We start from the raw sequence: 24302 nt of genomic DNA on the forward strand, positions 1-24302 counted from the left end.
GGTGAGCTGCTCCAGACCCAAATGCCAGCCACAAGGCTCCAAGGCATCAAAACACGCACCCTTTCACACATCCACACAGAGCACAGACCTCATGCAGCCCCGAAGGGGCAGAAAGAGACTTTAATTAGGGGGGAGGGGAGTTCATCAGAATCCGAGACAGTGAGCATGGGAGCAGAGGAGCCCAAGCAGGCAGGACTCACCTCTGCACCTGCAGCACAGGCACTGCACCCAGACGGGCAAACCTTGGGCCTCTCAGCTGGAAGGGTGTCGGATGGACACCAGGTGGCCCCTACGGCCAGAAGTTTGCCTGGCTTCTGGGCCCCCGCTCCTAGGCCTGCCTGGCAATCATAGATTCAGCCCTTGTTCCCAACCAGTGCAGTGGGCATCTTCAGGCAGGATTCAGGAGGCTAGTAGAGGGTCCATACCAGCCTCTCTACTAGGCCCAAGGAGGCTTGTAAGACAGCAAGGAAAAAAAAAAATTCCCTCTCTCCCCACCGGGGGTGGCTCGGGAAAAATAGTCGCCTTCTGGCTCCAGGCCCGCCCAGACCACAGCGACCAATAAGGTACAATCACTGGGGCCAGTCACAGCCACTGGAGCTGGAGGTTGGTTTTTTGTTTGTTTAAAAAAAAAAAAAAAAAAAAAAAAGACAAAAAGGTTACAGTCTTCTACAAGCACAGAGTTTAGGTTTCAAGACGTTTAAAAAAAAAGTCTGTCCCGGTCCAGGGGACTGAGCATCAGAAACTAGCCAGAGCAGACACATGTGGCTATGGGGCAGGCTCACTGCTGCCTTTCTGCACAGCTAGCAAGCACACCACACCCACCTCCCACATCCAATGCCCACCCAACCCAGCTTCTGGCTGCTGCTGTTGCACCGCTACTCCGGGGAGTGACTCCAGGACACCTTCGCAGACGCAGAGACACAGGGGAGGCCGAGGGGAAGGCTGCGAGATCCAGCTAGATGTTTTAAAACTGTCAAAGAGAATGACAGGCAATGAGTGTGGGGTTATTACATCCTGGCGAGCTGCTGCTGTTCAAGTCTCGGAGAGCCTGATCAGCCTTCTGGCACTTTATGAACACACCCTTTCTTTGTGAACCAAACCCAGGTCCTCCAAAAGAGCAACAGTGCCCTTAACCACCAAATCATTTCCTACCACCCCATGAGCTCTTAACCGGGCCAGACTTTAGCAGTGATCTGAAGACACTAGCCTGAAACACAAAATTAGACAGAGCAGAAAAAAGTAAGTGCTGAGGGCTTCCCTGTAGCTTGCCTAGCAACTGAAGCTGCTTTAGATAAGGCCCATATGTGAGAGGCTACAGGGCTCAGGGAGTCAAGGAGAGAGGGGCAAGGCTTTAGGTTACCTTTAGGTTAAACTTTGGGTAACGGTCAAACCAGAACAGGCCTTAGAAGAGCTTTCCGATCCCCGTGGCAGTACACACAATCTTAGCACTCAGGAAAGTGGAGGCACACATATCAGGAGCTCAAGGCCATCCTCAGCCAAAGTGAATTCAGGGGCAGCCTAGGCTACCTGTTTCCCCTGCCATCCTCCCAGGAAAAGATGGGGAAGGAAAGAGACAGGAAGAAAATGCCTTTTGCCTTCAGGTAGCCCCATGGTGCCAAGAACAATCCTGGACACTATAAACCAGGGACTGCTCAATGACTGAGCATAGCCCAAGACTGGGCCACATGATGTTCAAAGCTATGAATTAGTTGCTAACTTTGAAGACAACAGATGCCACTATGAAATCCAAATGTGGGGGTTCATGTGAACAATTTGTTTTGACCTGGCTATATAAGCCTGCAATCCCAGCTACAGAGGTTCAGGCGAGATGACTGCAAATTCGAGGACTCCTGGGACTACACAGTGAGATTTTAACGCAAAATATAAATAAAAAGCAAGCTGGGGACAGAGACCAGCTGTAGGGCTTGGGCAGAACAAGCAAAGCCCTCAGCTCAATTCAACTCCAAAAGCAGAAGAAAAAGCAGGACAATGATGCAGTAACAGGCTGCAGCTGTCTGATGGCAGCCCTTTTCAGAGGAAGTGCACTCATGAGGTGCTGAGCCTCCTCGGCCACACGCACCACCTGCTGAGAGACTGCAGTGCCACCAGATGCTATGACCACATTGTAGATGCTTAAACCAGAAATCCTGCTTTGCATTCCCCTTCTTCCAGTTACTAGTTGGACATTGGCAACTTCACTTCCAGAGCCTAAGACAATAAATACTAAGTTCTAGGGGCTGGAGAAACGGCTTAGTAAGCAGTGCTCCCTCTGGAGGACCAGAGGGTCAGTTCCCAGCATGAATATCAGCTCCTATAGCTCCAGCTTCAGGGGGCTGGATATCCTGTTCTGTATCTGTGGTCGGTCAGTCTGTCTCTCTGTCTGTCTGTCTCTCCTCACACACACGAATTTTAAGTGATTGAGTAATTTAAGCCAAATACTAAACTGGGACAAGCACTATCTCCCCTTGGTCATATGAACCTTGAGGCCTTTATGAACTGTGCTGAAACTGGCATTTCCATACCTGGAAGTTTATGTAGCAATCACTCTGTGATATTTATTCATTCATTCATTTATTTATTTAAAAACCAAAGGTAACAAGAGCCTTTATTCCCTTAGCCAATCTTGCTTTTTAACAATCAGAAAGCCAGTTATAGTGGCTCAGACATGTAGTCCTAGCACTTCAGAGGCCGAGGCAAGAAGGGTGCAGTGAGCTTGAGGCCAGCCTGTGCTGTAGAATGGAATGCTATCTCAAAGAAAAATAAATGCAGAAATAAACAATCAGAACTAGCTGATAAACATTCAAAAACAACATTCTTATTAAAAGTAAAAAAATTAAAATTAAAATTAAAGCCCATTAAAACTAAAGGGTGCACACTCCTTTAGTCCAGCACTCGGGAGACAGAGGCAGGCAGATCTTTGAGTTCAAGGCCAACCTTGCCTACAGAGTGAGTTCCAGGAAAGCCAGGGCTGCAGAGAAACCCTGGGTCGAAAAAAACAAAACCAAACAAAGGAAAAACCAACCCCTTCCAAAACAAAAACAAAACAAAAACTCTGTATTTTCTAGAGCTTGCATTTAAATTAAAGATGACAATTTTATTCTTTTAAAAAAAAATCTATTGCTACTGCATCTTTGAATGTTAGAAAGCCCTCAACATAGACAGGCTCTATGTTTTCTAAAAATATTTTAGAATGTTTATTCATGCAGTTGAGAAAGTATTTATTTTCCTATCAGTGTATTTAGCACTCTGTGGTCGTAATGCTTAGCTTCCTGAAAGGCCTGTATTAGCAGCACTCTTGTGCCACAGCAGAGCAACCAGGCTTCGCTGAGCGGTTCAGTGAGGGCCCTGGAGCCAGGGAGCCAGGCCCACACTTGGTCTGATTTATGAGTATAAACAACACTGCCTTGTGTGCTGGCCACCCACAGGATAATTAGACCCCAGGGGAAGTGGGGGTCATTCCCACTTCTAGGCTTCTGCGCTCCCCTGGGCTGGGTCTGTATGCACAAGTAGGAATAAACACTAACTCTACCATGGAGGATCAGCCAGCCCTGAGCGGGATACATCAACAAACCGGAGATTGTTAGGAAGGCAGCGGCATGTCCTGAATCTCTAGACAAAACGATGCTACCAGCTCCACAGTATAAACAATCTGTCCTCTTCTGAGCACTGCAGGTCTTTCAGTCAGTTAGATGGCCACAAGCCACAAGGAATGGGAAACACACTGAGAAACCACAGGAGTGAGCCTGGAAACAGACACTGAAGAAAAATATCTAAGACTGTTTGAGAAGTGGGCTGTCCTTTGGTCTCAGAAGATTCACAAGGCACTTTATCTTCCTCACTTGGGGGTTTGAACTAGGACAGATAGAGACTATATAGAACTAGAATTTCCACCAGTGACTTGCCTCCCAGACTTGGAGAAATAGAAAGAAAATGCCTTCTGGTTCTCAAGGGTGAAGTCTCTGGCCTTGTGCTTCAAAGTGCCTGGCTGTGCTCGGGGTCTGAGGAGACTCAGGACTATCTTGGCAGTGCCACCACATTCCAGAACCCATAGCTTCTTCCACGATGGCGTCACGAGGGGAGGGGGGCTCTACTCACATTCTTGAGGAACTCCTCAGCTACGATACGAGCCCGGGCATTGACCGAGAGCTTCATCTCACTGATCTCCTTGTCGATCTCCTCCATGAAGTGGATTACAAAGTCCACCAGCTTGTGTTTGTACATCTGCTCCGTGTGGAAGTTGGTGATGAGAAAGCTGATGTCATATCCCTAGGGAGGGAAGCCATCAGGGAAGAGAAAGATAAGACAAAATTAGCCCCGCAGGGACACCTGCTTGTCACATCTTTTCCCCACTCACAGGCTTCCAACTGGCTTCTACCATTTTCTCCTAAGCTACATATTAACCCCGAGTCAGCAATCCACTGAGTGTGGTGTTGGAGTTGGGGGAGGAGGTAGGGCATGGGTAAGTGTGCACCTGCTGGACACAAGCAACTGAACCCAGTTCAAAATCGTGTGTCAGAGGGCTGGCGAGATGGCTCAGCGGGTAGGAGCACTGACTACTCTTCCAAAGGTCCTGAGTTCAATTCCCAGCAACCACATGGTGGCTCACAACCACCCGTACTGAGATCTAACACCCTCTTCTGGTGCGTCTGAAGACAGTAATAGTATACTTATTTATAATAAATAAACCTTTAAAAAAAAGAAAGGAAGAAAAACAAAATTGTGTGTCAGGCTAGATGTCCCCGCGACACAAACAGCCCTGCATTTGGAATGAGCCAAGGGACTAAAGGGAGCATAAATCTTAAAGACTCCAATTCAATAGTAAAAACCACAGGAGAGCTGGCCTGGAGAAGGATGGGACTGGGATGTCTGCTTCAGGAGGATGTGTGAGGAAGAGTGAGGACAGGGAGCAGGGTGAAGAGCACCTAAGGCTAACACTCTGGGTGTGCTGGGTGATGGTCTCTGTTGCTCTAACATGGTGGCTGCCAGGTCACCAGGGAGACTTGGCAGGAAGCTTATGTAGCTGTCACTACCTTTACTTACAAAGGCAGACAACAAGCAAGTCACTGTTTACTGTGGCACTGAGCGGCTGGACTTCAGTTGGTAGGAAAGCTTTTGTCTTGCTTTTTTGGTTGTCTCCCCCACCCACACCACCCCATGTCAATGTGCCCAGACTGGCCTCTAACTCCCGAGTCTTCTGCCTTAGCTTGCACTGAGAGTGCAAGCATGCCCACCACACCACGTCAGGAAGGATTCTGAAATCACTGTTTTGTCTGTGACTGGGCCCAAGGTTTGAGGAGGTGGGTCTACAGCGCCACCTTCTCCTGGGAGACATCCCTGCTACCCGGTCCAGGCTGACTCAGCCCAGGCAGTGAAACCCTAAGCTAGAGAAGCAGCAGCCCACGGGCTGCAATCCTACAGACTCAGGGTGTAGCACAGTAACTTGCCCAGCAGTGCGAGGCCTGGGGTTCCACCCCCAGTACTACAAAAATCGAACACTCTGGGTTCACCCACAAACAGAACCCTGGGAATTACAAAGAACCAGAAGCACGGGTCTCACCTCCACAGGTTTCCTTCGAAGGATAAAGAAGTTCTCTGCTCGCATCATCATGAAGCGCATGAATTTATGGCATAAAATCTTCTCAATTTCATCAGCCTGGTGACAGCAAAAAGAGAAAGACAGTTCTGAAAGTCAACACGAGCGTCCAAACCACCCTGAGCCTGGGTGTTCTGGCTCCATTGCCTCCCCAAGTTAGCAGTAGTTGCTGAAAAGTTTGGTAGGAACAAAGGCTACTGATCTTTGAATTACAATATCTGCTGATGTCGAAAGGAAGACCTCCCCAGTCTACCTTAGCCAGTATTACTGAGATCTCACAAGGCCTTTCAACAGCTCCAATGGAGTCCACACCTGTTTTCCACATTTCCTGAACACCCTCAGGTCACTAGTGGCCTTTCTTAGCACTAGTGGTACACAGGATCAAGAGTATCTGCTTCAACATTACTAAAATCCAACAACCCCCAAAATCAACTCTTCCAATTACGTCTGCATCTGGGTTCAGACACCGCCCTGCTTACTCGCCTTCCTTTTTTAACCCTGAGCTCTCTTAGGCAAGAAGTCACTAACTTGAGTTTTGTAACATTGTTTTGTTTTGACTGCAATTTTGAGAGTTGTTAGCAGGGAAGGGGGAAAATGATACTCTTTTCCCATTTAGGATAGTTTCTTTCCAAAGTGGAAAAAGGATAAAGCTCTAATTTAAAACAAACTTTAAATAACCATTCAAGTGCTACAGAGACAAAAAGGCCCTGGACCTATATGGTAGACCTGTGGGGAACACTGCTTGAGGAAACTCGAAGAAACGGAAATTTTTTCTTTCTTCTTTCTTTCTTTCTTTCTTTCTTTCTTTCTTTCTTTCTTTTTTTTTGTTTTTGTTTTTTTGAGACAGGGTTTCTCTGTGTAGCCCTGGCTGTCCTGGAACTCACTCTGTAGACCAGGCTGGCCTCGAACTCAGAGATCCGCCTGCCTCTGCCTCCCAAGTGCTAGGAAATGGAAATTCTATCTTATACATTTATGAGTTATAACTGAACAGAAAGCTCAGAATGAAACTCAAATATTTATAGTCGCCTGATTTCCAACAAAAGCACCAAGGTCACACAATGGCAACAATTTCTCCAACAAATTGTTCTGACAACGGAACATTCCAATGTGAAAGAATGATGATAGACCCTAAGTTAACACCATATAGAAAAACTAACTCAAGATGGACAGAAGACCTATAAGTAGGTCCTCCAACTAGAAAACTACTAGAGAAAATACACAAAGCATGCCGGGTGTGGTGGTGCACACCTTTAATCCCAGCACGTGGGAGGCAGAGGCAGGCGGATTTCTGAGTTCGAGGCCAGCCTGGTCTACAGAGTGAGCTCCAGGACAGCCAGGGCTACACATAGAAACCCTGTCTCAAAAAAAAAAAAAAAAAAAAAAAAAAAAAAAGAAAATACACAAAGCAAATGCAATGACATTTGTCTGGGCGATTATTATTAGGCAGATCTTTAAGTCTGACAGTTGTTAGCATTTTCTTTCCTGACTCTGGGTGTATCATCCCACACACTGCTGGCTTACACAGCTGTTTCTGAAAGAAAAGCTAGAATTGGATGGTCTGGTTTCTTTCTTTCTTTCTTTCTTTCTTTCTTTCTTTCTTTCTTTCTTTCTTTTTTTTTTTTTTTTGAGAATTTTGTATGTGCATATATGTTGTACCTTCTATTTTTAAATGAAGTGGCAACTTCAGAAACTGACTATCAAACCAGTGCTGGAACTACCTTAAGAGCACACAGCCATCACCTGTTAGAAACCTTCTCTGCTCCAACAACACCTAACTGACCCCCATGGCTTTGCCAGGCCTATGATAAAGGCTGTTGGCATTTTTTCTACTGACCCACTTTTTTGTTTTGTTTTTTAGATAGGGACTCACCAAGTAACCCAGGCTGGTCTTGGGCTATCCCTCCTCAGTCTCAGCCTTCCAAGGGCTAGGATTATAGGTATGTGCCACCTTGCTTGGCTCTGTTTGCTAGGGCCCATAATCCCAAGGGAATTCCTGGAAGCGGGCTCTGAATCTAGCTCTCTGACCATTCATTCCAATGGGATCCCTGGTGACTCACCTGCTTCACAGCAATGCTGACCCGGACAGAGTTGATGGAGCCTTCAATGAGAACCTTTTCCTTCTCATTCCTGCTGATGGTGACAGGCTGTAATAGCAGTTCTTTGCTACTCCTAAAACCAGAGGCAGAGAATCAAGCTGGTGCCACTGACTCTGTGTAGTTCTAAAGGTACCTGTGCTCTATGAACTGTCACTGTTTGAGAATGCCCATCGGGGCTGGAGAGATGGCTCAGCGGTTAGAGCACCGACTGCTCTGCCAAAGGTCCTGAGTTCAAATCCCAGCAACCACATGGTGGCTCACAACCATCTGTAATGAGATTTGACTCCCTCTTCTGGTGTGTCTGAAGACAGCTACAGTGTACTTAGATATAATAATAAATCTTTAAAAAATAAAATGTCCAGTGAAAACCATGTATATCAAGTACTAGCATGCAGCATGCCACGTCTCTCAAATGGCAGCAGTCCATCCTAACGTTACAATTGTTTGAGTCATATAAATTACCTTGGAGTTGGAGATACGGTTCAGTTGTGAAGTGTGTGCCTAGCCTGCCCCAAGGGCCTGGGTTTACTACCTCTATCATCTAATGTGGGAGCGCGGCTTATCGCAACTATGTATGTCCCAGATTTACCCCCGCTACTTGGTTTCTTGAGAGAGGATCCACTGTGTAGCTGAGGCTAGCCCTGTCCCTGTGATTCTTTTGCCTCAGCCTCCCATGTGCTGGGATTAGCAGTGTTCTATCATCTCCTTGCCAGGTGAAATTTCAAAGAGGAAGAATACTTATTTATGAAATAAAAACCAGTCAAGAGAAGACTGCTTTCAAAATATGGAGTGTAAAAAGGTCTAAGTTGTCAGACAGTATTAAAGATCAAAAGTAAAAAAAAAAAAAAGTCTCAATCCTTACATTAATAAAGTTTAGTGGCATCATCTCTGGGACCTAAATCCTGTGACCTCTTCTGGAGCTGCCAGTGGCTCAGTCACGCTATTGGAGACACGTCCCCAGAGCTCTGCTCTAAAGGTCACACTCTGGGGTAGGTCTCCCATAGGTTCTGAATGGGAGCCCTATGCCCCTGCTTTGGAATTAACCAAATCAGGAGGAACTATTCATCTGGCAACAAGACCAATGTCACTCAAGGTAGCCTGACAGTGCAAAAGCATAGATCCCTGGCCCCCTTGGGCAGGGTTTATTCTTGGGGGCTGTTCTTCTCGGCCCCACTCTGACCTCGTTCCCTACCTGACTTCGACCTCTGGCTTGTTGTGTCGTTCCACGACCTGGGAGGAGAAGTTCTCCAGGCAGAGAGCAGCCTGCAGCGTGGCCCGCACGGCACTAAGGTAAGGGCGGAGAGTGGCAGTCTGCAGGAATAAACCCAAGATACAGGAAGGGTCAGAATCTGCCTCACCCAAGCAAAGCCAGTCCCCTCACTGCAGCTCCTACACAACAGGCAGTACTGAAGGCTTCCTGCAGGGCTGTCACACAGAACAGACTACATCCAGTCTTCAAGATGCAGTCCACTCAAAATCTTGAGTGGTTCCCAGCAGCAGATAATCCAGTTTGGCATCTCACAAAGTTTGAAGAAAAAGTTGACTGTCATAACCTGAGAACAGGAATACTACAGATATAAGTGGACACAGGCAAGACATGCTGCAATATCCTGGCATGCACAACAGAATTACACAGCATCACTAGTGCCAGAGCTAGGTAAGGCTGATGATCTAGAAGGATCACTGACAAGTGTATCAATCCATGTTCTGAACTTGCTGGGAATTCAGAAGTGATCTCACTTCTACCCTCAAACAGCTTAACTGGGTGAGGATCACAAGGGCTAACAGAGGGCAACATATAAAACTAGCTAGTCTTAAAAATAATCTAGACTGTCTAACGAAACTGGTTTTGACCAGATACAGGATCAGGACAGTTCTACAATGAGAAAAAGTAAAACCTGTCCATTCTCAGCCGAGTGGACAAGGTCAGCTACAATGACCAGCTACATTATCTGGGTCAAGGCTTCTCTCCCCCCAGGGCTTATCACATGCTGAAGCATCCATCACCTGCAGCCTTTCCTCCCCCTTACTTAGGTCAGCCTCTCAGAGCTGAGCTCAGCTCAGTGGAGAAGGGCCCTTCCTTCCTCAAAGTGGCCTTTTTGACTTCCCCCTCAATGCATTTCTTACAGTTTATGGTATGTTCACTTTACATATAATTCCCAACAGAATGTTAGGAATACATTTTTCCTTCACCAGTTTGTAATTCTCGTGGTCTACAGACATCAACTTTTATTCAGTTGTGCAGGTTGTATCTAGCCCAGCACCTCCTATACATCATGTCAAACCAATTTTCTGTAGAGTAAATGAACAAATGAACTAACTTAAGCAGGGCCAGATTTACACAAGAGCATTAAGACTTTCCAAACTGGTAACAAGTGCAAGGTTTCTGTGTGTGCAAACTGCTTTAAATTGCACAGATCAGGCTGCAATGGCAGGCTGGGATAAAACCCTAGACAGTCTAGAATGCTTTCCACTGAGTTTTTCTCTCAATGTAGCAGGAAGCATTGGGACTTTCTGAGAAGGAAGTTACAGGGGCTACCGCTGCACAGAGGCTCTCTGGAGGACGGGATGGAGAAGGAAGTGAGACTTGTGGCAGAGAAGAGGCACAGGCTGCGTGGGGCAGTGGAGACAAGCACAGGATCACAGGGACAGACAAACATCAGACAGAGGGGATAAAGGCTAAAAAACTGTGGTCATGTAGTTCAGCAGTGGGTTCTAGCTCCATACCACAGCATTCTACTTATGTCAACCAAGAAGAGGCAAAACCCGGAAAGGCAAAATTAGTTGTGTGCGGTGGCAAGTACCGTTGGGAAAGTGATAGAATGTTCTTTTCTCTACCTCGATTGCGGCTACCTGATTATTTTGTCAAGGTTCATTGAAAGAAAACCAAATTTTAGATGACCAGCCCTGTGACAGTTACCCTTTAGTGGCTTGAAGAAATTGTACAATAAACTTGAATGCTTAAAAACGCAAAGTCAAAACTCAGTCAGCAGGAAATGGCTTTCACGCTAAGGAATGAAACCAGTTAGGACTAACACTGGAGCAAGCTTTAAAAAGTGACTTTTGAAAAAGAGGGTCTAATTTCAAAGTCTCTTCCCTGAGAGCATTCACGGGCGTGCAACAAGCAGTCCAGCCTTTAGAACTCAGGTCGTCAAGGGCTGACCAGAGAAAGTAGTGGGAAGCCTGGGACCTTTCAGAGAACAACTGCACGGAGCACCCACAGATTCCAAACCGGAGCATGGAAGGGGAGGACCAGCGGCCATCAGCATTTACACACGTTAAGGTCAACACGGTTCTGCACATCCAGGAAGGAGTCTGAACGCAGGCAAGCAACACAGAACCTTCATTGGGAGCTGGAAGGCAAGGCTTCCAGGAAGCGCCAAGAAGTAAGAAGGTGAAGTGGACACTTGCCTCGAGGTCCCGTGAGACCGCGAAGGCAGGCAGGGACAGGGGGGTGTACTTAGCCAACCTCTACCGTGGACTGAGAGGAGGCCCCGCTCAGCGGTCCTACCTCAGCTGCAAGCCACCACCACGGGCTTCGCAGCCCCGTCTCCTGCCTCCCCCGAACGTCGGGGAGAGGTCATTCTAGCCCGGGATTCCCAACCTGGAAGCTTCCGGGCCTGCTTTTGCTCAGAGAGCCTCTCGGCTCGCCCCTTCCTCCTCGCCTCGGCCCTCGCCCCACCCTTTGCCTCTCCATCCTCCCCGTGCCCCCTCATCCCAGGGCAACCTCCGGCCGCAAGCCCTAGCGGCAAGCAGCATCTCCCCTAGACCCACAGCCTCTGCAGGCAAAACACAGGGAGGCCCCCAACCCCTGGTCTCTCACCATCGCGGGCGCTGTCTGGGCCGGAAAGCGGAAGTACGGAAGTGCCCGGCCCCGCGACGCCTGCCCTTTCGAGAGAGGCGCAGCCGCAGTCTCCGACAGCACTTCCGGGCTGGACCATCTCGGGCAGGACCGGGGAGGGAGAGCCGAGAGATGTTCAGATCTCCGGGGCGATTTCACACTGGCACCTCTGAGACTTGTAGAAGATCTGCTGTGAGAACGTAGCGGTCGAGTCCCCTTGGATCTCTACACATATTCCGCCAGCGCCTTTAGTGCTTGTCGCTTTGGTTGTAGCCTCCCCCCGTGTGACAATAGTACAGCCCGACCTCAGGTTGGGCACCAAATTAGGACAGCCCGAACCGGAGAAGCCCGACGTTTCTTCCGGTGGTGCTCCCCTATCCTCTCCGGGCTCCTCCCATTTGCAACCGTAGGGTTCGACCGGGTAGCCAGTCCCTTGAGATTTGGGCTCTGAGCCCCACCCCAGCCCCGGGCTGCTTCCTAGCCCGGGACTCCTCAGGCCTAGCATTCCACCTCCCGGAGATTCGTAGGTGGCCTTAGACCCCCACCCCCAAGCCCGACAGGCCACCTTGGGCTGGTCGTCCCCGCCCTCGCGTCAACTGCAGGGGGCCCGCCCATAGCCAGTTCCGGAGCAGTTGCTCCGATCGCCCTGAACTCCCCGCCCCCTCCTGCGGCCCAGGGCCTGTAGGAGGCCGCAGAGAGGAGGTAGGAAAGGCGGGGGTTGTGTTAGGGGCTCCCTAGAGGACGAGGACCCTGGAGGCGGGATCTTGGGGCGACACACAGGTGGAGCCAGCCATTAAGCAGTCCCACTTCTGTGCCAGGCACTGAACTGGGCACTTGACGAGCATCACCTCTTAATCCTCAGAACATTCCAGGGAGGTAGGTAATTCTCGATGCCCCCATTTTACAGATTTATACTTTTTAATGGGGAAATAGACTGAGGCATCATCTTTTGTCCTGGAAAAAAAGAAAAAAAAAAAAACAACAACAACAAAAAACAAAAACGGAGATTCAGGTTAAATAACATGTTTAGAAACGCACATAAGAAAATGGGCTGGAACTTAGTTCTGTTCACCTGACCAGCCTGTGTTCCAAACTAGCCAGGGACACAGAGAAGGTGCAGAGGTGGAATGGAGTGAGACAAGAGAAGGCAGGGAGAACCCTGTCAAATAGAATGCTAGAAACGACCCAACGTAGGGAAACAGGACATAGGAAGACAGGGCACACTAGTATCTCCTCTTCCTTAATGCTGCAGATTCCAGACTTCTGCGGTTCAAATTGCAACTAGGAGGCCGGCCTAATCATGCAGGTTTGTACACCTAGTGACTTGGGAGGCTAAAGCAGGTGGATCATAAGTTCAAGGCCTGGAATTCATGAAAAGGGGGGGGGGGTGCTGGATGTAACTAACATAATTCAGTTTGGAGAATTTGTGCCTAGAATGAACAAGCGCTGTATAAATCAGGTGTGGTACATGCCTAAAATTCCATCTTTTGGGAGGTGGAAACAAAACCTTGGCTACATAGCTAGTTTGAGACCAACCTGGGTGCATATCTTTATCCCAGCACTCTGTCGAGTAGAGGCAGGTGCTTTCTGGGGTGGGGGTTGGGAGGGGAAGCTATGAGTCCATCCTGATCTATGTAGCAAATGAGTATCAGGCCACTCAAGGCTACATAATGAGATTTTTTGTCTCCCCCACCCCAAAATGGGGGTGAGGTGGGGTCTGGAGATGTGTGAGACCCTTCAGTGCTACCAAAACAAAAAAGGACAATAAATTGCAGTTAGGAGTCTAGGCATGTGTGTATACTCTTGTGGAGTCTTTTTCCTTTCTTTATCAAAAGAAAGAAACCAGGTGGTGGTGGCACACGCCTTTAATCCCAGTAAAGACAGGTGGAGCTCTGAGTTGAAGACCAGCCTGGTCTATAGAGTGAGTTCCAGACCAGCCAGAGTTGTTACACAGAGAACTTCTGTCTCATGAATGAATGAATGTATGAATGAGTGAAAAGCATGGCAAAAGGCAGCCGCCCTTTTAAGGTTATGTGCATAATTCAGTAAAGTCAACCTAGCTTGGGGTACAGTCAGGGCTCTGTTGGGTCTCTCTCCCCATGCTACTTTGTCTCCTATCCAATGGCCTTCTCCCCTCTAATTTTACAGGGTCCCACCTCCTGGGCCATGAGCGAGCTGAAGGACTGTCCGCTGCAGTTTCATGACTTCAAGTCTGTGGACCACCTGAAGGTCTGTCCCCGCTACACGGCAGTGCTGGCCCGCTCCGAGGACGATGGCATTGGCATTGAGGAGCTGGACACCCTGCAGCTGGAGCTTGAGACTCTGCTGTCCTCTGCAAGCCGGAGACTGCGTGTGCTGGAAGCCGAAACCCAGGTGATTATCCATGGGGGGCTTCTACTAGAGACACTGTGTCAAATTACTGGATGGATCGTTAGGTTCCCTCTCTGCTGAGGCCCAGGGATGGATGGGAAGAGAGGCCCACATGGGAATCATGACAGAATAGTTAGCTCTCAGTGCAGGTTACCATTAGCCAAGGATGCTATCTGACTGTACCTCAGAAGGTGGACACCGCCCACGTGTGGCCCCTGAAGTTGCCTGGGAAGTTTCTGAGATGCACTGTGATACAGTCAGTTGCATAGACAGGACTCCCGGGTGCCTTGGAGTTTGACATATAGGTTAGCTGGGAGACTTGTTCACAACCACCAAAAAACCCAGCAACAGCAGATTTCCCCAGGACTACCATGCCAAACCGTTTGTGACTAGCTTGGGTGGCAGCAGAAGTGAATCAGAATGTAGACCTCCGGTTAAATTCATGTGAGAAAATCACAGAGAAGAACAGGCATTTTGAAATATGAGTAGTTTGCTTAATAACCTCAAATTATAGATCTCAGTTATCCATGGCGGGGAAAGAAGTACCCTGTCTCTTCTCTCCGTCTCAGGGGTTGTCTTTGTGTGTTTCAGATCCTTACTGACTGGCAGGATAAGAAAGGGGACCGACGATTCCTGAAGCTAGGTCGAGACCACGAGCTCGGTGCTCCCCCCAAACATGGAAAGCCCAAGAAGCAGAAACTGGAAGGGAAGACAGGACATGGGCCAGGCCCTGGCCCAGGACGACCCAAATCCAAAAACGTCCAGCCCAAGATCCAGGAATATGAATTTACTGATGACCCAATCGACGTGCCTCGGATCCCCAAGAACGATGCTCCCAACAGGTTCTGGGCCTGAGCACGTAGCAGGGAGCTAGAGGGGCCCAGAGACTTGTGGTGGAGGCTTGGAAGGCCTGGGGCTAAGGCTGAAGGAGCATCTCACCCACTCCGGGTCTGCTTCTGCCTGTAGGTTCTGGGCCTCTGTGGAGCCCTATTGTGCCGACATCACCAGTGAGGAGGTACGGACACTAGAGGAGCTCCTGAAGCCCCCAGAAGATGAAGCTGAGCATTATAAGGTAGAGACCTGAGCCGCAGTCAGTACGACAGGGCTCAGAGGCGCCTGAGGGTCCTAGGCAGCAAAGCCTGCATCACCTACTTTCTTCCCAGCCTTCTGCCTGCTCCATGCCCCCTGCAGACAGTGAGGCTCAGCTTTCTCTGTCCTCGAGCCTCTGAACACTCTCCTTGCTTTTACACTTGGGCGATACTTACTTTCTTTCTTTCTTTTTTTTTTTTTGGGTTTTTTTTTTTTGAGACAGGGTTTCTCTGTGTAGCCCTGGCTGTCCTGGAACTCACTCTGTAGACCAGGCTGGCCTCGAACTCAGAAATTCGCCTGCCTCTGCCTCCCAAGTGCTAGGATTAAAGGTGTGCGCCACCACCAGCCGGCTTAATACTTACTTTTTTTAACTATAAAAGTTAAATTCTGCTGGGCGGTGGTGGCGCACGCCTTTAATCCCAGCAAGCACTCAGGAAGCAGAGGCAGGCGAATTTCTGAGTTCAAGGACAGCCAGGGCTACACAGAGAAACCCTGTCTCGAAAAACCAAAAAAAAAAAAAGTTAAGTTCCTGTTTTCTAAGACGCTGGAACTTGCTATGGTACCCAGGCTGACCTTGAACCCCTGGACTCAACCATTGTCCTCTCTCAGCCCTTCAGGTCCCCAGGTGTCTGGGACCACAAACATACCTGGCTTAAAAGTTTTTTTTTTGGTTTTGGTTTTGGGGGATTTTTTTTTTCCTGCCTCTGCCTTCCGAGTGCTGGGATTAAAGGCGTGCGCCACCACGCCCTGCCGGTTTGGGGGATTTTGTTTGTGGTTGTTTTTTGGGGTTTTTTTTTTTTGTTTTGGTTTTTGAGACTAGATTTCATTTATCCCAGGCTAGCCTTGAACTTTGTTAGCTAACAAATTACCCTGAATTTATGATCTTTTTCTTCTGACTCCCTAGTGCTGGGATTACAGGTAGGTACCACCATGCCCAGTTGATGCAGTCCTGGTACAGAAGCCAGGGCTCTCTGCATTCCCAGCAAGCTCTCTACTGGCTGAGATCTGACCCCAGCAAGTTAGCTTTATTGACCTTAAAAATAAAATATGCTCCATAAAAGAAAGTAGACAAACTTGTGAGGCGGGGACTCTACCACAGGACACCTGCTATGGCAGGTGCACGTATGACACCTGCTATGGCAGGTGCACGTATGACACAGACCTACTTCTGGGGCTCCCCTGACTCCTGTTTGCCACAGGATGGAGTCCAAGTGTTTCAGTGCTGGGTGACACCCCAGTTCTCTCCAGTTGTCCTTGGCCACATCTCTCTTTCCTGCTGCATTTATCAGCTACACCAGACATGTCCCCTCCTCCTGGCCTCACACCAGGGTTTACACACAAGCTCTTCTCAGCCTGGCAGACTCCCTCACTCCTCAAGGCCCCACAGATGCCTCTGCAGACTCTCCAGCAGAAAGGGGCAGCTGGGCCCAGGGGCTCACTCACCCCCCCGTTGCACTCGGGAGGCTGAGGCAAGTTTGAGGCCAGCATGGGTTTACAAGTTCGAGGTCCTTTCTCCAAGGAGAGTAAAGGACATGGTCTCACTTGGTGCTTTCATGGTCCCCGGGCTGCTTTAAATGCACTAGCCTGAATCTGAAAATCATTTATCTGCAGCCAGAGATGTAGTTAGTCATATTGCTCAGTGGTAGAGCAACTTCTTAGCATGGACAAGGCCCCAGGTTCGGTCCTGACCAAAAGTACTGCTACCACCTATAATCTCACAGAGTCGGCTTGTCCTATATAAAAGAAGTGAATAAAAGGCAGTCCATTCTGACAGCAGTAAGTTTATAGAACACAAGAAAATAATTTCTTCTTATCCCTGCTTTGGGCCCAAAGCCTCTTTAGAGGAATTACCACAGACACAGTATTTTATACCTTGTATCTTTTTGTTGTCAGTAGTGGTGGTTGTGGGGTTTTGGTTGGTTGGTTTGTCTGCCTCCCGAGTACTGGCACTAAAGGTGTGCCATCCTGCCTGGCTTATATTTTATATCTTGCTAATGCATATCAGCTTCTAGGTGTATTTTGATTTTTGGTTCTTGTTTGTTTATTTGAGAAAAGATAGGGTCTCAGCCCAGGCTCAGACTCCTGATCAGCCTATGTCAGCCTCCAGAATGCTGACGTGTGTGTGCCACGCCCAGCTGTGTTGAGTCTTTCTATACCTGTTTCCCTTACTGGAGTGTGAGTGGAGAGATTGGATCTTGTTGGCCTTTTGTGGCACCAGCCTTGGCCTTCGGCAACAAATCCGTGAGGAAAGAAAGAGAATGAATGGATGTTTCCTGACCGAGTCCCACACCAGGAGATCCTCTAACACTCCAGTCTCAGATGGGCAGTGTTTACCTCTCAGAGCTGAGTGACCTCTTTGCTGCAGATTCCCCCTCTAGGGAAACACTACTCCCAGCGGTGGGCCCAGGAGGATTTGCTAGAGGAACAGAAGGACGGTGCTCGGGCAGCAGCTGTGGCTGACAAGAAGAAAGGCCTCATAGGACCACTGACGGAACTGGACACAAAAGGTAAGCCTCAGCCTCCTCACAGCCCAGGCCTGGATCTGAGGCCCCAGAGCTTCAGGCCTCTAGCTCTTGTTCTCCCTGTCCAGATGTGGATGCCCTGCTGAAGAAGTCTGAGGCCCAGCATGAACAGCCAGAAGACGGGTGTCCCTTTGGTGCCCTGACACAGCGCCTGCTGCAGGCCCTAGTAGAGGTGAGCAGGCCATCTGACTGGGAACCACAAGCTAGGCATGGTGGCATCTGCTTGTAACCCCAGTGGCACTTGGGAGACAGAGGCAGAAGGCTCTTAGCTCAGGTTCAACCTGGTTACATGTGACTGTCTAAGAAAACCAAAAAACATTTACACACGGGCTCAAGCGAGCATGCGCACGCCTGCATACACACACACACACACACATGAGCACTCGTGTGCTGGCATTTTATTGCTATTTTGCTTTTTGAGATAGAGTCACGCTATGGACTAGAACTTTTAGTCCTCATGCCTCAATGCCCCCGTGCCGGGTTAACAGATGTAAGTCTCCACACCAGGCTTCCACAGACGCCTGTGCTGAGCAGTGGGTAAGGGGACTCCATGCCTCCTCTGACTGGACGGACGCCTGGGCTGGTGAGGAACTTGAGGTTCAGAAAAGTTAACTTTTTCTTAAGACCACAGCGAATCAGTGAGGGTAGGATTCAAGCCTCGCTTGGGGTTTCCATCTTAACGCCCAGGCCTGAGCTTAGAAACATCATTTACATCCTCTAGCCTCGGTTTCCTCTTTCGGCTCTAACACTATAATAGTTCTTCTCTCAGAGAACAGCCTGGGGTAGACTGAGGCCAGGGGAAGTCTGGCTTAGCCCCGCAGAGACTCCATCTTATGTGGCTTTTCCTCCTGACCAAGGTCACTCTGGGTGTTGTGACTGCACCAGGCCCGCAGAAGCTGAGTAAGGAGCATGGGAAGGAAGCCCATGGATGTGACTGTGGCTCTTCCCTGTGGACAGCACTCCCCCTTGGAGAATTTGTCCCACAAGTGCCTCTGACTGCAGAGGTGCCTGGGAAATGTAGTGTAGCTCAGCTGTTGCGGGGAAGGCACAGTGTTGGGATATCTCCCAGGCCGCACCGTGCTCCCATAGTGCCAGGTGCTCCCACAGTGTCGGGTGCCTGTGGAGGCTTCCCAGCCTGAGCTAGTCTATCACTGTTTCTGTGTCTCCCTCTTTTTATATAGATATGCCTATCCCCCCAAAAATGGAATTCCTAGAACCCAAAAAGCAATGATCAAAGCTTTGGAGAAATCTTTTTGACATGGGTGGGATGAAAGAGATGGCAGACGCTGCTCTCTAGCCTGTGAAGACTATCTGTGCCTGTCAGAGAGGAGCAGAGAAGTAGGACTAACTTCCTCCTAACTTCTCTCTGCTCTTCAGGAAAATATTATTTCCCCTATGGAGGACTCTCCTATTCCTGACATGTCTGGGAAAGAGTCAGGAGCAGATGGAGCGAGCACCTCCCCGCGCAATCAGAACAAGCCTTTCAGGTGAGTGCTATCCCAGCTGGGCTCTAGGCTTGTCTGTCGGCTTCACGTTGTCTCTTCGTGGGGAGACATGTCTTTGTTAGCAGAAACGCTGAGGACCCTTTGGCCAAGCACAGAGATCTCCTGTGGGAGTGCTGGCCTCATTTCTGGACACAAGCTTTGTCCAGACCTGATCACCCTAGCTCTGCTCCTACTGGAGCTGAGCTGAGTGCCCACCTAAAGGGATCGCTGGCTAAGAGCCAAGACTACATGTACAATAATTTGGAACTGTTAATCATTACAAAAAATATGTGCCATGAAACAGTGAAAACAGCAGAGTGCCAAATGGAAAAGGAGTAATCCTATGTGTATTCAAAATATACTTATGAGTTACATAAAATTGGGGAGTAGATAAGATTACAACTCACAGTTTGCAACATATCACAAGGCCTGGAGCACATGTGGCTATAGTGGTTTCACTAGGTGAAAGGAAGTGCCTGGGTCCTCTGAGGGGGGCCAGCTGGCCCTCCGAGCTCAGGTCCGGCTTTATCTACAGTGTGCCACATACCAAGTCCCTGGAGAGCCGCATCAAGGAGGAGCTGATTGCCCAGGGCCTCCTGGAGTCTGAGGACCGACCCGCAGAGGACTCAGAGGACGAGGTCCTTGCTGAGCTGCGCAAACGGCAAGCTGAGCTGAAGGCACTCAGTGCACACAACCGTACCAAGAAGCACGACCTGCTGAGGTGAGTGAGCGCCACTCCACGCCACCGAGCAGTCCTGTACCCTAGGTTGTGTCTCAGATGGATCCTAAAGTTCAGGGGTGAGGCTCTAGCACCCACAATGGACAGATGGATGAATTTGATTCCAGTTTTAGATTTATTTCATTTTAATCATGTGTGTGCTTTTGTGTGTGCGAGTACAGGTATCTATAGTGGCAGGATACCCTGGAGCTGGAGTTACGTGTTTGCTGCTGGCCAGCGTGGGGGCTGGGAACTGAACACCAGTCCTCTGCGAGAGTAATACACTAACCACTGAGCCATCTCCAACCCTGACTAAGCCCATTAAGTATAGTTTGGTAACATTCACAGTGTTGGGTCACATGGCACATTTTGTCTGATTTTGTCTCTTTGTGTGTGCTTTGTTTTTCTTTATGGTATTATTTCATCGAAGAGAGCTCACTGGGGGAATGCTTGCCACCAAAGCTGACCTCTTGAGGTCAGTTTTCCACTCCCACCTAAGAGTGGGCCACCGCACAGCACATCTCTAACCCCAGCTTGGATGGGCACGAGCAAGTGGATCCCCAGAGCTTGCTGGCTGGACAGCCTAGCTGACTAGGCCTGCCTAAGATTCCAGTGAGAGATCTGTCTCAAAAAAGAAGGCAGGGGCCAGCAAGATTGCTCAGTGGGTGAAGGTCCTCACCACCAAGCCTGAGCACCTGAGTATGGTCCTTAGAATCCAGATGTTAGAGAAAGGGGACCAGCTCCTGCATGTTGTCTCTGGCCTCCACATGCACACCATAGCATGTCTGACTCCCAATAGACAGACTGACAGACAGATTATAGTAGAAATAAATAAGGTGAAGCATGATAGAGACATCTAGTGTCAACCTCTACCCTTCATATGCATCTACACACATGTACAGGTACACATAAAACATACACAAAACACATCACAGAGAAAATTGGAAATGATAAATACCAGGATGCTTGCCGCTCCGACAGATGAATTGCTAATGTTGTTGGCCACCTGTGCGTTTGATTGGCTAAGTCACCCACACTTACTTGTGTTTTAGAGAACAGTCACACTTTATTTTATATCACCTCGCATTCAGCTCTCCCTGTACTGATGACAAGGTATAGGTGACGTGTGAAGGACGGTGGCAGGAGCTGCCCTTCTGTTAGAGCTCAAGCAGGGCTTCTCGCCCCTCACAGGCAGACGCCCCCACAGAGCCTCCACTGCAGAGTTCAGTCACTTGAGCAGCGCTTACGGTCTCTGTGATGTGCCAGTAGGGCTAGGAAGGGGGAGGAGAAACAGACTTTGTGCTCTCGTAGGTGGCTAAAGGAGGCACACCATTTAAAGGAGAGGCAGCTGGTGGGCTTTGAGGGCATCTGAGAATAAAGAAAGCAGTGTGTGTTTAGTGCCCTCTGTGTGCCAGAGTCTCCCGCACCTTCTTTCATTTGAAAGACAAGTCAGACAGTGGTTGGTGGTCTCTCTATTTACCAGATGAGGGATGAAAGGCAGTGAAGTGGAGCCTTGTTGAAAGTCACATCCAATAGAGAGCTGAGCTGAGATTTGAGGCAAGGCTAGTCCAAGGGAATTCATATTCCTTTTCAAGGGCAAGCAGAAAGCCACAGATGTGAAGGGCAGGAAAGTTAGGGACAAACTGAAAGAGCAATGTGGTGCAGCTATAGAAATGAGGAGTGAGGCGAGGAATGGCTTGGGGCTCTCCAAAGGCTGCAGCTCAGCCATGGGCCCTGCTGCAGTGCTGGGAGCGGGTCACTCTAGGCCCAAGCAGCCAGGAGAACTCGATTTCCTGGATACCTTGAGCTCCACCGCCAGTGAAACTAAGTCAGATCCATGCCCAGCAGGCAGATCACCTTTGAAGATAGACCTTTTCAAAGCCATTTGAAGTTCACTGTGCACATCTGTAATTCTAAGAGCTAATGCAGGGCGCGGGGGCTGGAGGTCCAATTGAAGCTGGTTTTTCCAGATCTTTTGTTCACCCATGCTCAACTTGAGCCTCAGTCTCATGGAAATACTATATCTTCCTTTGCAAGATTGTTGTGAGAATTAGCTATATGTACATGTGTATGCGTTGTTTAAGGGGTTTTTGTTGTTGTTGCTGTTGTTTTATGTGTGTAGATGTTTTGCCTGCAAGTGTGTCTGTACTCCATGTGAGTGCCTGGTACCTCCAGAGGACATTGAATCCTCTGGAACCAGAACTAGAGAGAGAGTTGTTAGCCAGCATGTGAGTACTGGGAACCAAGCCTGGGTCTTACAGATGAGCTTAACTGACAGCTGAGTTCTCTCCCAGCTCCTGGGTTTTCTGTTTGGTTGTTGGGCTTGGGGTTTTTTTTTGTTTGTTTGTTTTGTTTGTTTGTTATTGTTGTTTTGGTTTTGTTTTTTGTTTTCTGGGTTTTTTTGTTTTTTTTTTTTTTGTCTTTTGAGACAGTATTTCTCTGTGTAGCCCTGACTGTCCTGGTCTGTAGACCAGGCTGGCCTGAAAATCAGAGATCTGCTTCCCTTAGCCTCCAGAGTGATGGGATTAAAGGTGTATGTCACCACATGCCTGGCTTCTAGGTTTTATTTTTTAAGCTAGGGTCAGGTTCACACCTACAATCTTAGCAATTGAGAGGTAGAGGCAAGAGAAGCCTCTTGCCTCTAGGGGCAAGGTTTGGGTCCAGAGGAGGCTTTGGAGTAATTTCCAGGTCAGCCTGGGCTACAGTTTGAAACTTTCTCAAAAAAAAAAAAAAACATTTTTTTAGAGTAGTTTTAGTGAACTACTAAAATTGAAAGGAACAAATTGATAGGAAGGTAGAGCTATCCCTGTGCTCCCACGCGCTGCCCCTGCTATAAGCAGCATTAACATTTCAGAGCACTTAAATAATGCCTTGCAGTCAGTGTGGCTCTGCATCTATATGCACATTGGTCATTATTCAAACAGGCCAAGAAGTGCCAGCCCCCACTGGGATTATTAGGAGGCTCAGTTTGGAAAAAAGGAAGGGACAAACCCTGGAGATGGCTTTAACCATGACATACGGTCCCCATAGGCTGGCAAAGGAGGAGGTGAGCCGGCAGGAGCTAAGGCAGCGGGTCCGCATGGCCGACAACGAGGTCATGGATGCCTTCCGGAAGATCATGGCTGCCCGGCAGAAGAAGCGTACCCCTACAAAGAAGGAAAAGGACCAGGCCTGGAAGACCCTGAAGGAGCGGGAAAGCATCCTGAAGCTCCTAGACGGGTAGCCTGACCTGCTGCTGGCCATCCCCCTGGCCTGGCAGAAGTCCACGATGTCCTTTGAAGCCTTGGCCAGAGGCTGCCTATCAAATGACAACAGTCTCAGGGCTGAAACACTCTCAGGCCACTCAGTTGAGCTTTGTGCAGCCAGTATGCAAGGCCCTACTGCGCTTGCCTGGACCTAGCATCCGCCTGATGCCCCAGATGAGCGGGCTTGTTCCTCATCCCCTTCCCCCCTTACCGTCTCCACACCTCTCCCTCAGGGACTTCTTCCTTGAGGTTTTGTAAAGTACAAACTTAAGAATAAAGTGACTGCTGTGTTTCATTTTTTAAAAAAAAAGTTATAAAAAACCACCTGCAAGTTTAGTATCTATTATTTGTGGGGTAGAAAGAACAGGCAGGTGGAAGGGTTTAGTGGGGCATGCTTGGGGTCTCTGCTGTGACAAAACAAAAAAAAATTGCTCTTTGGGGTCTGGAATGGTTGTATGAATTGACATTCTTAGCCCTTAGGAAGTAGACACAAGGTCAGGAGTTCAAGGATAGCCTCAGCTACTTCACATGTTCAAAGACAGTCTGAGTGAGTTGCTTGAGACCTTGTCTCAAAAACTGGACAACAATTGGAGTTGAGCATGATGGTGCAGCCTGTAATGCCAGCACTGTGGGGGTGGACATAGCAAAATTGAGTCCAAGGTCATCCTGGGCTGGACATCAAGCCTGAGTGTTAGCATGGGCCACATTAGGCCCTGTCTCTGATACAACAAGGGAAGGGGAGGAGAAGCAGAAGGGAAGGACAAAGAGCAAATAGAGGAGGCATTCCCAGAGACCTGCTTTCCCGCCACGCAGAGAATCACTGCGAAGGACCCCAACTCAGACGCAGTGCGGGAGCTGGAGAAGCAGGCACCCCCAAAGCCTTCTGACCTCCCTGACACAGACTGCTTAGTTACATCAGCCTGGAGAGGCTTCAGTTAGCCTAAGCAAGGTTGTTTTGGAGTTTTGTCATTTGTAAATAAAAAAGGTCTGACTAATCTGTATATTTGGACAAATAGAAAAATGGAGGAAGGGCCTGAGGGAGTGACATCAGGCTCTCTGCCTGCTTCTAGATGCAGGGACAAGTAATGACTCATTGTCCCCAGACTGTTCATATCTTCTCAGGAAAAAAAAAAGAAAGAAAGAAACACCCACACATGAAGTAAAGACAGCAATTCTAACAATAATGATGAAATTAAGTACTGCTGGGATTACAGGCCTGAGCCATGGTGATACCTGACATACTCCAACCATGCAGCCCCCAAAGTTCTACCCACAGTGATGGCAGAACCCAGCAGGATCTGGGCAGATAACAAGTGTAGCATGGACTACCACCATTGTATCATA

At 48.8% G+C, this 24302-nt stretch overlaps 2 protein-coding genes across 5 annotated transcripts; one reads left to right on the plus strand and one right to left on the minus strand.

Annotated features, from left to right (window-relative positions):
• Positions 1 to 89: 89 nt before the first annotated feature.
• Arpc4 (actin related protein 2/3 complex subunit 4) lies at positions 90 to 11777 on the minus strand. 2 transcript variants are annotated; one of them, XM_021164452.3, is made up of 6 exons: positions 11513 to 11776; positions 8882 to 9000; positions 7651 to 7762; positions 5558 to 5653; positions 4096 to 4266; positions 90 to 970 (listed from the first exon to the last, which is right to left on the minus strand). In XM_021164452.3, exons 1-6 carry the CDS (start codon positions 11513 to 11515, stop codon positions 965 to 967), a joined length of 507 nt encoding a protein of 168 aa, XP_021020111.1. In that variant the 5' UTR covers positions 11516 to 11776; the 3' UTR covers positions 90 to 964. The 2 variants fall into 2 exon arrangements, with proteins under 2 accessions (XP_021020111.1, XP_085696304.1); XM_085840178.1 differs by lacking the exon at positions 90 to 970 and having other exon boundaries at positions 4054 to 4266; positions 11513 to 11777.
• A 91-nt stretch (positions 11778 to 11868) lies between these two features.
• Tada3 (transcriptional adaptor 3) lies at positions 11869 to 23282 on the plus strand. Of its 3 annotated transcripts, none has more exons than XM_021165536.3 (10): positions 11869 to 12406; positions 12783 to 12836; positions 13679 to 13903; positions 14492 to 14742; positions 14867 to 14972; positions 17355 to 17496; positions 17580 to 17683; positions 18889 to 18998; positions 19531 to 19716; positions 22744 to 23282. In XM_021165536.3, exons 2-10 carry the CDS (start codon positions 12831 to 12833, stop codon positions 22934 to 22936), a joined length of 1323 nt encoding a protein of 440 aa, XP_021021195.1. In that variant the 5' UTR covers positions 11869 to 12406; positions 12783 to 12830; the 3' UTR covers positions 22937 to 23282. The 3 variants fall into 3 exon arrangements, with proteins under 3 accessions (XP_021021195.1, XP_021021197.1, XP_021021198.1); XM_021165538.3 differs by having other exon boundaries at positions 11869 to 12232; XM_021165539.3 differs by lacking the exon at positions 12783 to 12836.
• Positions 23283 to 24302: the final 1020 nt, after the last annotated feature.

Source organism: Mus caroli, unplaced genomic scaffold (genome assembly GCF_978045245.1).
Source record: "Mus caroli unplaced genomic scaffold, Mus_caroli_1 scaffold_7, whole genome shotgun sequence".
NCBI lineage: Eukaryota > Metazoa > Chordata > Mammalia > Rodentia > Muridae > Mus > Mus caroli.

Excerpts from the sequence above, each read along its gene's own strand:
- Arpc4 (XM_085840178.1), bottom strand. Across the intron at positions 5,654-7,650 it reads TCAGCATTGCTGTGAAGCAG|GCTGATGAAATTGAGAAGAT; the intron begins GTGAGTCACCAG and ends TGCTGTCACCAG. Across the intron at positions 4,267-5,557 it reads TTCGAAGGAAACCTGTGGAG|GGATATGACATCAGCTTTCT; the intron begins GTGAGACCCGTG and ends TTCCCTCCCTAG.
- Tada3 (XM_021165536.3), top strand. Across the intron at positions 14,743-14,866 it reads AAGAACGATGCTCCCAACAG|GTTCTGGGCCTCTGTGGAGC; the intron begins GTTCTGGGCCTG and ends TTCTGCCTGTAG. Across the intron at positions 17,684-18,888 it reads TGCTGCAGGCCCTAGTAGAG|GAAAATATTATTTCCCCTAT; the intron begins GTGAGCAGGCCA and ends TCTGCTCTTCAG.